Source organism: Vollenhovia emeryi, unplaced genomic scaffold (assembly GCF_000949405.1).
Source record: "Vollenhovia emeryi isolate VEMERY1.0 unplaced genomic scaffold, V.emery_V1.0 DF939128.1, whole genome shotgun sequence".
NCBI lineage: Eukaryota > Metazoa > Arthropoda > Insecta > Hymenoptera > Formicidae > Vollenhovia > Vollenhovia emeryi.
Genome location: NW_011967238.1, coordinates 2,739,343 through 2,751,058, shown reverse-complemented (window position 1 = coordinate 2,751,058; position 11,716 = coordinate 2,739,343). Strand labels below are relative to the sequence as shown.

The 11,716-nt window shown below is 43.9% G+C and overlaps 1 protein-coding gene across 2 annotated transcripts; it reads left to right on the top strand.

Annotated features, from left to right (window-relative positions):
• Positions 1-661: 661 nt before the first annotated feature.
• Positions 662-10,819, top strand: LOC105568665 (transmembrane protein 47). 2 transcript variants are annotated; one of them, XM_012024501.1, is made up of 6 exons: positions 662-1,525; positions 3,039-3,116; positions 5,801-5,987; positions 6,069-6,218; positions 6,301-6,363; positions 6,470-10,819. In XM_012024501.1, exons 2-6 carry the CDS (start codon positions 3,066-3,068, stop codon positions 6,682-6,684), a joined length of 666 nt encoding a protein of 221 aa, XP_011879891.1. In that variant the 5' UTR covers positions 662-1,525; positions 3,039-3,065; the 3' UTR covers positions 6,685-10,819. The 2 variants fall into 2 exon arrangements, with proteins under 2 accessions (XP_011879891.1, XP_011879890.1); XM_012024500.1 differs by lacking the exons at positions 662-1,525; positions 3,039-3,116 and adding an exon at positions 5,168-5,685.
• Positions 10,820-11,716: the final 897 nt, after the last annotated feature.

Below are 11,716 nucleotides of genomic sequence, written 5' to 3'. Positions count from 1 at the left end.
GCTAGAACTCGGTTCATTTCTAATGAGAAAATTCGCTCATTCTTGACGCCAACTGAACGTATTTTTAAATAACTCCTATATGCAATCGTTTGTATTTCGTATGTAGACGTTTGTAGTGCAATTAAAAAGATTTGTGAGTCATTCGTTTGTTTGTAATTAATTAATTATTTTTCCACCGTATAAAATGGAAAATACAAACGATTGCATATAGGAGTTATTTAAAAATACGTTCAGTCGGCGTCAAGTATAAGCGAATCTAACCTTGTGCTATGATTGGTCAAATCTGAAATTTCACTAAATAAAATTTCAATGTGATGCTATGAAATTTCAGATTTGACTAATCATAGCACAAGATCATTTTAATCTGAATCACTTTGATTTTCTCGCGAAAGCAGTCCTTAAAGCCCGTATCAGACTACGGATTGAGATTGGGATTAGATTGAAATTTGACCAACCAGAGTAAAGCCCGTATCAGACTACGGATTGGGATTGGGATTAGATTGAAATCTGACCAATCGCAGTAAAGTTTACTGATCCCAAGTTTAGTAACTTTTACTCCAATTGGTCAAATTTCAATCCAATCTCAATCTCAATCCGTAGTCTGATACGGGCTTAAAAGTTACTGAACTTGAGATTAGTAAACTTTACTGTGATTGGTTAAATTTCAATCTAATCCCAATCCCAATCCGTAGTCTGATACGGGCTTTACGTCACTCTACGGTTGAGATTTGACTAATCAGAATAAAGTTCACTAAATTTGAGATTAATGATATCTCCCTGCTGATATCGACGAAATACTTGAGACCGCACTCAATCTTTTCTCTCCTCGTCTTTGCCAACATTTAAACGTATATTTATACTTCACTCTAGGATTACGAGGAAAGTCTTCCTCAGAGAAAATCTTTTGGAATGTAAATTATAAAATGGTGTAGTATGATAAAATTAATCTGCACCGATGAAAATGGACCTGAATCCGCAAGTATCTACATGCGAGGCGGCCTTTACGGTGCAGCTCCGAGTGCGGACCAGTGCAGACAACCGAGTGTAGTACACACGGCGTTGGTTATCGACGAACAGCTCGGATGACAAAATACGAAATTATCTTAAAATGACTCATCGAGTCCGCGAGGCGTCGGCCAGACGTTAAATATGACCTAGTAGTCTCGCATTACATTCTATCGTCTACTCGCTGTCGCCGGACAATCTCCAGTCCTCGTGAATTTTCTCGCAAACCGTGGAGAGAATCGGGGCCAGTGATCATGGCGTGTTGTCGTGCGAGATCGCGACGGTAAAGAGCGAACAGACGGGACGGTATGGACGATAAGCGGCGCAGTCCTCGCGACAGACAGGCCTAATCCCCTTTCAATCCTTCAGGATCCACCTGGCTCCGCCCTCCTCCTCTTCCTCCTCCTCCTCTCCGGAGTAAACCATCTGGCGTTCGCGTGCGAACTTCAAAGGCTCGAAACCGACAGCTCGCGTGTCAATGGCACGCGCAGCGGGACGGAAAGGGGTTTCTTTCTGAAAGGTAGTAGTAACATGCTCACGTAGGACAGGGAGGGGCCTTAATTATACTAATTTATTAATTCTCGAGAGCGATTAAACGTTTCTACCCGGTTCGTTCCCTCCTTTTCTTCTTTCAGCTTCCAGCATTTGTGGATGTCTTGGAAACTCGTTATTTTAAACTTCTCTTTAACTGACTCAAACAGCTCCTCGCTCTGTGACTTTCTCTGCGAAAACGAGCTTTTCCGAGCTTTTTAACCGCTTGTTTTCATCTCGAACCTGGGTTTTGTGTCTGCATCTGGTTGAGGGATTCCAGCCTATTGTGTGTGAATGATTTCGTGTATCGTTTACCGACATCCGTCGCTTTGCCGACACAATGGTCGCCCCGGTTTTGTGAGATGCTAAGTGTGTGCTTTTTAATCATATCTTCTGCAGTCAAGAGCCAAATTTTGAATGGAAAAAGAATGAAGGAATCAAGCGCGGGAGGTGCGATTGAGAATGTAGAGTGTAATATTAAACGCAGCCGACGAGAAAGAGAGGGAGAGAAATACTTGGTGTGACTAACAATATAATTATGTATACACAGATCGCGTATAGATGAATCACGTGTGGAATGTTCGGGGCGGTATCTCTCGTGTTCATTTTATCAATGCAGATCAATCTTAATCTCCGTTTAACTTTCCTTTTACCTTTTTCTAGTTCTAAGGCCCGGTTTCACCAAACGTCGCTTATTTTAAATCTTAGTTTAATTCAAGTTTGTCTCTTTCTAAAGTAACAGCTGATAAGAGACGAACGAAGTAAGCTAAGCTTGAAGTTAAACAACGTTGGTGAAAGAGTCGGAAAAGGGTGGAAAGTAAATTAAACCGAGATTAAAGTTTAACTATACAGTGGTAGAATTGGACATCAGTGGGACAACTAATCGGTGTGCTTCTCGATTCTTCTTCTTATTCTTCGCTTTGGGATCTTGCGGTTTGAATCTCGCTCAGGGATTTGACTCCATAGAAAGTACACATACGCGGCGAGTCGAACATTAAGCCTGACACTGCTGCGTCAAACCTGTAAATTTAATTCCGTGCAAGAGGACCAGCAACAGAAAGTTTCGGTTGCGCAATGTAAGATTGTATAATTAAATTTATGCTCGATGGTGGAAAGCATTCTTCTTTCTGTACATCTGGAAAATCCCCGGATACCCTGAGCACATTGAACATTTATCCCTACGCTAAAACCGAGTCTTGTTTCGATTCCTTATGTCCATTTCTACCGATGCAGATTAACTTTCATCTCAGTATCTTCAGATTTTTATCCTTTTCTGGTTTCTGGAATTGGAAAGAGATCGAAACTTAGTTGACCCGCGGAATTAAAATTCATCTGCACCGGTAGAAGCGGGCAGTAACGCACTTCCGTTTACCTGTCGGGAAGGGACGTTTCACTTTCTCCTCGAGCACGAGATAACTCGAGCAGCGTTCAACGCAGGGATTTTCCCTCGCACCGTTTCCTTCGTTTCCTTTTAGTTACGAGTTTCTTCTTCTTTATTACAGCCGAGCGCGAATAAAAAAGCAAAGACAATGCCGCAAACGACCACTATCGAAACCCTTACGGTGACCAGGCCGCTCAAGGTAAGTTCCAAGTTTTCATCGAAGCTCTTATCGCAAGCAGAATTTATCCGTGAATCGCGCGTACAGTGTTGCGCGTCGCGAGACGTTTAAGCACAATTTTACGTTCAACGTAAAATTATTCCTCCGCAAGTCTCCCTCGAATCTTGCCCATACAGCACCAAAGCTTTCAGAAACATTTCAGAAACGTTGCAAACTGCAATGTAATATCGCACAGACGGTTCAGAGACATTCAATTGTAATATTTCGCCGACAATGTTTCAGTAACCTTGCAGAAATATTATAAAGATTGCAAGATATATTTGTAACGTATTATAATGTTGTTTAGATTTTTCAAATTTATATTATTTCTCATATATTCCAAACGCAGCCTAATAGCATGTGTAGCAACGCCACCTAATAGTCTCGTGATTTCCGATATTACCTTTGAGAATATACGATAGACATCCAAGCGCGATAAGAAAGAAATGTTGCAATGTTTTCTTACACATCTCTTGGTTGTGTTTATATTCTCAAATCTTGTTTATTAGACTGTTCGAAAAGTTCGTTTCAAATTTCCTACGTATTGTACATACATTTAGCAGATATATACATAACAGACAGTATCAATTCACGACTCACTCGAACAGCTGGTGTAAACAAACTAATTGCCAGATGCTAAAAATTGACATGGAAGCCGTCAACAGTGCTATCAATGTGGGAAAAAAGAAATGTTTGTAGATATCTCAAGTGCACGCCGTTTAAATTACAAATTCCGGGTACTTTTTGAGCAGAAGGTATACAGGAAATTTCGAGGGGGAAACCGCTGACCAAAATCTTGTACAGCGATGCCCACTAATGTCCACTTGGCATTACTTTATCTTATTATCCTATTTTATCTTATTGATCCTCTTTTATCTTTGGGTGCTTCCGAAGAAGCGCTCGGGGCAGCTCGGGATTAGATTTTGGTATAGTGTACGTGACGTAAACTATACCTAAATCTAACTCTGAGCTGCCCCGAGCGCTTCTTCGGAAGCGCCCCTTTATGATGCCCCAGCAAGGCCTAATGCCCAAACTAATGCCCCAAAAATGCCCAGTGATGCCGCAAATCTGTACACCACAATGCCCTCGGCGGTTGCTGGAACATTTCGCAACCTCCGTGCAACGTTGCGATGTTGCAGTGAAAGGTGTGTGCAAGGTTTCTGCAATCTTTCGGTGCTGTACGGGTGGTTTAATTCATGCTCGCCTCTTTCTAACAGTTGGAAAGAGACAAAGAACGAATTGAGCCTAGAGTTAAGCGACGTTGAATGAAACCGGGCCTAAGAGAATAAATTCCTGCGAAGGGTGACGTAAAGAAACCGTTGTATAAAGATGACGCGACGACTGCGGAATGACGGATTTATATTCGCGGCGAGAGCCTCGTCGCTCCGATTTCGGGTGTCCCAAGGGAGAGACGATTCCGTTGCCCCGATTACGGCAAAATGAGCCGGACCCACGGGTGCTCGTGAATAAAAAAAAAACGTGGAGTTCACGCATCTCGCGAGGAGGCGAAGTGAACGTTCGCGTTGATCGTAAGCGGCACGAGTAATCGTACGCCGAGTCCGAGTCAGAATTACGTGCGACCGGAGGAACGCGAGAGGGTCGATCGGGTCGCGCGGGAAAGGGAGAAAGAGAGGAGGTAATAAAAATAACGAGGAGAAAGAAAGAGCGGGGGAGATTGGCGCTCGCGCGCGCGCGCGCTGCGCCGCGATCTTTAATGGGCGCCGATGGGCGCAGCCTCCCTGGAACGGCTGGAACCCGGAATCCGATTGCCTCTCGCGATTCCAGTCGCGGAGAGTCGGCCGCCCCCGCCTGAGAGACACGCGCTCTTTCCTCCTCCCTTACCCCCCTGAGTCCAGGTGCGAAGTATCAGCGGTCGTTAAAAATCGTTCGCGTCGCGCGGCAGGGGTGAGGGGGGGGGGTGGGCCGCCGCGACCCGGAGCACACTGCCATCGATCTGCGATCCGTCCGCCCCGCACGCGCGAAGGAGAGAGAGAGAGAGAGGAGCGAAAAGGAGGGAAGGAGGAGAAGAGATAGAGGAGAAAAAGAAGATCGACGGCCGCGCGCGGCGCGCGTTACAGGGGGTTGCCCTCGTCCGATAATACGCTGCGGGCCCGCCAGCGCGACGATAAGCCATTGACCCGCGCGCCCGTTAATCAACCCTCTTCCCTCTCCCGCTCCCCGCGCCTGCCGCACGGACCGCGCGGATCCCTCGGCGTGCGTTGTCCCGCGACGTTTGTCTCTCACCGGGGGCAGGGGAGAAACGGAGAGGGTGGATTCTCGCCGACGTACGTGCCGACGTTGAAAGGAAGCGCCGCGGGGGGCGGACGATGTTTCGCGCGTGCCTTGGGAAGAGCGTGTCTCGGTCGTCGTCGCCGCGTGTACGTCTCTGAAGGAACGCCGTGGAGGAGCAACTACCCCCCCTCGTCCCTCCTGCTCCTTCTCGTTCTGACCGACGCGCGCGTGCTTGCCTCCACGGATCGCGGACTCGCCGAGTGAAATGATTATGTACACGGTCGCCGAGGACCACATGGGCGACAACGAGATCGCGCAGGTATCCCCCGGGAAGGGAGCCTTCTCCCCCTGTTGTTCTGCTTTCCGCAGACGGCGGAGTCTCGAGCGGTGACCGACGTCGCTTCGCTGTCGACTCACGCTTGTCTTCTTCGCAGGTGATCGCGTTCATATGCGGGATCATAGTGGTGCTGCTGATGATAATGGGCCTGGCGTCGACCGACTGGCTGATGGCCCTGGGGTGGAGGCAGGGCTTGTTCGCCCACTGCATCGAGGAAGGCGCCCCGACGCCACTACCCTTCAACATGCCCGACCCGCCGGGCTGCTACCCGGCTAGGGACAGCGGTACCGATACTCCTCCTCGCTAAGCGCCTCCTCTCGCCGACCCGGTCCGTCCAGATTGTAATCTCACGTTTTACCTTGCAGCCTACATAAAGGCGGCCGCGGCCTTGTGCGTGGTGTGCCTTCTGACTGACATCGCCGCGACGATCCTCACCGGCCTGGGCTTGCGCACGCAGGATCACAGGGACAAGCACAAATATTACAGATTCGCAGTGTTCTGCATGGCCCTTGCACGTGAGTATGCGCATGTGTTGTACGAGCGCCTACCTCTTTTCGTCTCTTCTGCAACTGTACATCTCACGTCTGTGTGTTTCAGTGGTGTCCCTCCTGATAGCGCTGATCATATATCCAATATGTTTTGCGGCAGAACTGAATCTCGGTAAGCTTGTCTCTCTGGTTCCGATTCAATCGAGAGAAAAGGAACGGCGTAAACGTCGTTCCGCGCCTACGGTCGAGCTTGTAAGACACGTAATTGTCCTCTTCAGGAAACCGAACCAACTGGGAATTCGGTTGGGCGTACGGCGTCGGCTGGGGCGCGGTCATTTTCCTCGTTGGCGGCGCGGTACTGCTGCTGTGCGAGAAGGAAAGCGAGGAGATTTACTATAAGGAGAAGAAAACCGTTCGCGATGACATAGGAAGCGGCGGTTCCATGATTGGCATGGGACATCACGCTGGACGAGGCGGTACGCAGCTAGCCTAGTGGCATTGCTCCCTGCCCGATGTTGTTCTCTAGGTGATTTGTTTCGTCTTTCTTCCGCTCTCACACAGTTCGACACATGCGCATACGAGAAGGTATACAAGCCTATGAGAATGGGTATTCGATAGGGCGTTTTTGGCTGACGCCAAGGGAAACCATCCTTACGGATTCTCCGACCAATCTGGATTTCCTCGGTACACGAGTATCGAGGTGTCGGCAGCTTTTTAAATACAACAAGGCAAAGTCTAAAACGCGTAAATAACAAGAAATCCTCGGTTGGCCTTTCGCGAAAATTGAAATTTTACTATCGAGACGTTTAGTGCTGACGCTAATGGATTAATGACGCCGATTGTTTCGCGGGAAACAATCGACTGGAAATTAGCCGGAGAATCCGTCGGTCGGTTTTCATTGTCGTTGTTTGAAAATATCTGAGGTAGATGTAATCTGTTCATTAGATGGGTGTGTATTCGAGTTACTATTAGTTTCAAGTAGGATAACATCTCGTTAAAGAAGTACGCATTTCGATCGTCCAGTTTTCGACCGTTTCTCATTTAACTACTGACAATTTCGGGACCATTATCAGCTTCGATTTCGGTTCTCGTGTTTGCCACATCTCGTATGTTCTTGGACAGTTTTATACGCGCACTTTGTATAATATATTTTTGTATTTTTATTGTAATTTTAATTATAACGATTTATATTAACGACGCTGCATTCATTGATCATAAACTAAATTCGTAAGAATATCATACTCGTCACCGAGTATGAGAGACAAAAGACAAAATTCCAGCACGAATTTTGTGTTTCTTTCGTGTAAATACACACATACGCGGATTGTTCTTGATGAAAGTTTGATTAGACTTAATTGTTTTTCGTGACTACTTTATATTTAACATGAAAAAAGGCTGCTGGAAGAAGTATATTTTATAATTGCAATATCTGACAATTCTAAACTTTACAAATGCAGGAAGCTTTAGTTTTCTTTTATTTCAAACGGATTTAACTTCAACTGCACTTTGAGACTTTAACATTCCATACAAAGACGTTTGCCTAATAGAATAGTGCCCCGTCAAACTTTTTAATTCGTAAAAGACCAGCTTCACGTCGGGATCTATCCCAATGTTCCGGACACTATCTAGTATACACATAACACAATTATGTTTAATTAATTCTACAACAGCGATTCTCTTCGTTACCCTTCGCAATCCATTCTCTTCTACAATGATAAACATATCATATATTCAACTTATTGCTAGTTGTATTAACTTGATTTCATCTATACAAGTTATCCCAGGGAGAATATCATATCAAGTATGTTACGTTAACAACGTATAAGAACTGAAGCATATAGCGTGATCACATACAACTGTGCGCAATCATATACATACATATGAGCAGATCAGTTTTGCAGTTATTTATTTTACTGAACGTCTCCAACATCACATAACTTTGAAGACTGAACGCATACGTCATTTATTCTAACGTTCTACTTTGCTTAACAAACGCAAACCTGTTTGAAAAGCATTCGACCAATACCGTCCAAACGTTCAGGATATTTCTGCTGGGATAGCCTGCATTTGTCATCTAAACTTTGAAAATAATTTAAAGAATCGAAGAGGAGATGCTTACAAATTGTTGGCCTATCATTAACATTTGTTCCTATTTCCTTAAGCAACATCGCGACTGGAAAAACATGACACGCGCGTAAGCTGAGGTAAAATTTATCATAAAAAAACCTGCTTTGAGAACGGCGCGTTTGAAAAACTGTCCTTTTTCCATCTTACAGCATATTCTCGCGCGGAAACAACTACGATTCTCCGTGGACGATTGTACGCTCACAATTGTTTTCACGCTGACTCTTATGAGATATAAAAAACGCGTTTGCTAACGTGTCTTTTTTCCAGACGCCGTTTCAATTACGTAGTATTGACACTTCTCGTTTCTACCGAAGAAAGATCTCCGGAGGACAATATGTTGTATCTAGTATCTTTTCGTCAAACTTTTTGTAAATGTGGTGTATATACTATATAGCTAGTAATTTATTATTGATTTCCACGCATATACTTTTTTTAAATTTTTTCTTCTCCCCGTTTCTCCTCTTTCCCCCTTTTTCTTTCACTTTACATATAATCCACGCGTATATTAAAAATATATACATATATATATTTATACTAAAATCTGCCAATTTTTATTATGCATGTCATAAATTTTCGATATGCGTAGCGTGAGGGCACACACCACGAGGAGGGAAATAATTTACTTAATATATACAGATTTGATACGAACCTATGAGCTATACATAAAGCGCTTCGTAATTTTAGCTTTTACATTTTTATTGTTGTAAACGGCTGTAAATTCCTCTCATTTACGATAAGGGGCTTAATCACAGACTGAAAGCTCTTTAAGTATTTTAAAAACGATAGCGCATGGCTGAGGTGGCGTACAAGTCTCGTTTGAGCCTTACAAACCATTTGTGAGTGTGTTTCATTAGTTGTTCTCATTCGAGAAGAAAGAGCGAAAATGGGCGCGCGTGACAGAGAACAGCTTGTAAGGTTTATCGTTATCACGTGTACCGATCGTCATCCTCATCCGTTTTATATTGTCAACAGCGTTGATAGCGAACATTACGAGAAAAGAAAAGAAACAAAGACTAGTGGCATATGCGCGTATCGGGAAGGGAAAGGATGCTGGGCTCTGTGCAGCACACATGCGAAGCCGACGAGTTCTCTTACGAAACGCTTGATGACGAGGCTCTTACATTACGAAAGCGAAGCGTAGCAATATTATCCATCGTTCGTAGCGTATATCTTTGAACTTATTACCTCATGTATCGTTTAAGTTAATTATGAAGCACAAGACACGTTTTTTAAGTGCAGGATGGAACGGAGGCAGCTCGGGCAGATGTTATTTATTGCGTTATTTGCATTAGATACGTGTACGTATATGTGTATATATAAATGAATATATATATATATAGATATAATATTTTATAAGTACGTGTAGTTTATAGCGTTATATACTCGCAGAAGATGTAGCAGTCTGATGCGCGCAGTTCGCGGCGTGCGGCGAATTACGGTCTACGTTGATGCATTCAATTCCTCATCGCAATACGATTTCTGTATGCTCTCCGAAAGCAGACAGCGTGTAGCACGTTCGTTGGGATATTTTCGGCCGACGCGATTAAGAAAGAAAATGAAAGAGAAACTCAAGAGACTATTAAGAATTGAGTACAATGTCGTTACATTATATTCCGCTTGTACGGTAGATTTTCTATTCTTTAACCGCTTAAACAGTTTTATCGCGTACGTAGTGGTACTTTGTAACGTATATAAGGAACAATATTGCGATATAAGGAGTTAGTAAAGGAATTATATCGAGTGTATGTTAAACGAACTCGTGATTTCTATATATCGTCAAACATGCACATAGCATATAAGACAATCCGTTAAGTCAGTCTTGCGTTTGCTGACTGTATGTATGTGCGTGCGTGTGTGTGTGTGTGTGTGAAATTCTGTCGTCTATTTGCAAAAAGAAAAGGAAAAAGGAAGATGAAACACACTGAGTGCAACGAGCTAAAAATCTGTTGTCTACGGTGTGAAACATATCGGAATGAACTTTTTTAATAAAATTAAATAGTAGACTAAGTATTTAAGGTTCTCGAGATAGGTTTCTCTACGTAATTAACGGCGATATGTAAGTTTACATACTTAAGTAAGTTTACATATGTAAGTTTTAATTGGAATCTCCCGCCGGGTTTAAGCGTTTGCAAATTGTCGACAGAATCGCGACCGCTGTGTAGTCACCGGGTTTGCCAATCTCTGAATCCGTTTGCCGGGCAAACTCTCGGTCGGACAGAATTGCACAACGGTCCCGTGTGACGAGCGAGGCGAAGTGGACGCATCGTCTCTGACTTGATCACACCGATTGTTTAGATATGCATCTCATTGTCAGCAGCAACACAACAGTTGTATAGTACTTTAAAGCATATACATATCGCACTCGTATATATGCCGTAAAAAGTATACCATTATGCATAAGTATATGGATCCTATAATATAAATTGATATATTATTTGTGCGCCATACTCCAATGTTAACGTATTGTATTGTACAAAGAACAAAATGTAACGTTAAAGCTACGACGCCTGTGTATTTGTGTATGTCTCCGAAGACCACTTTAGACGATTTATAATCATGGCTTCCGGACGGTTGCCGCGTCCGTTTGTGCAGTGTGGCGACGACGTTTCGCAAACATTGCAGTTTGCATCATCAGGGCTGCGAGACTGATACTGTATCGTCGGCATCACACTGCAAACGGACGCGGCAACCGTCCGGAAGCCATTACGACCGAAGAAGACAGCAGCCGCGAAAGCTTGAAAGCCAAGATTTATTATCATATTCGCGTGTCAGATTTCAACGTGGGATTCTACTTATAATTTTATTTGCTCCGTATTTTCTTTTTCAATTCTTTCACATTCATTTTTAATATAATTTTTAATAAAAGTATCCTTAAATTAATATTTTACGTTGATATATGTATACGAGGGTGAGTCAAAAATTATCCGCACTTTTCGTTCTACAATTTATTTACACAAAAATAGGGGTTTAATATGTACGTCATTTTTCAACATAGTCTCCTCCCTTGGCAATGCACTTGGTCCAGCGGTCCACAAGCGTATTGCTTCCAAAGAAGGTGTATTTCTTCCAAGAAGAAAACCACTTTTGCACCGCTTCCTGCAAGCCCAGATCTTGCTCCCTCCGACTTTCATCTGTTTCGGCCGCTCAAGGATGCTTTGCGAGGTCGTCAAATTTCTACAGACGTAGACGTGCAGGAAGCGGTGCAAAAGTGGCTTTGCGACCAACCGAAAACCTTCTCGGAAGGTATACGCAAGCTTGTGCACCGCTGGACCAATTACAATTTCCAAGGGAGGAGACTATGTTGAAAAATGACTACATATTGAACTCCTATTTTTGTGTAAATAAATTGTAGAACGAAAAGTGCGGATAATTTTTGACTCACCCTCGTATATTAAATT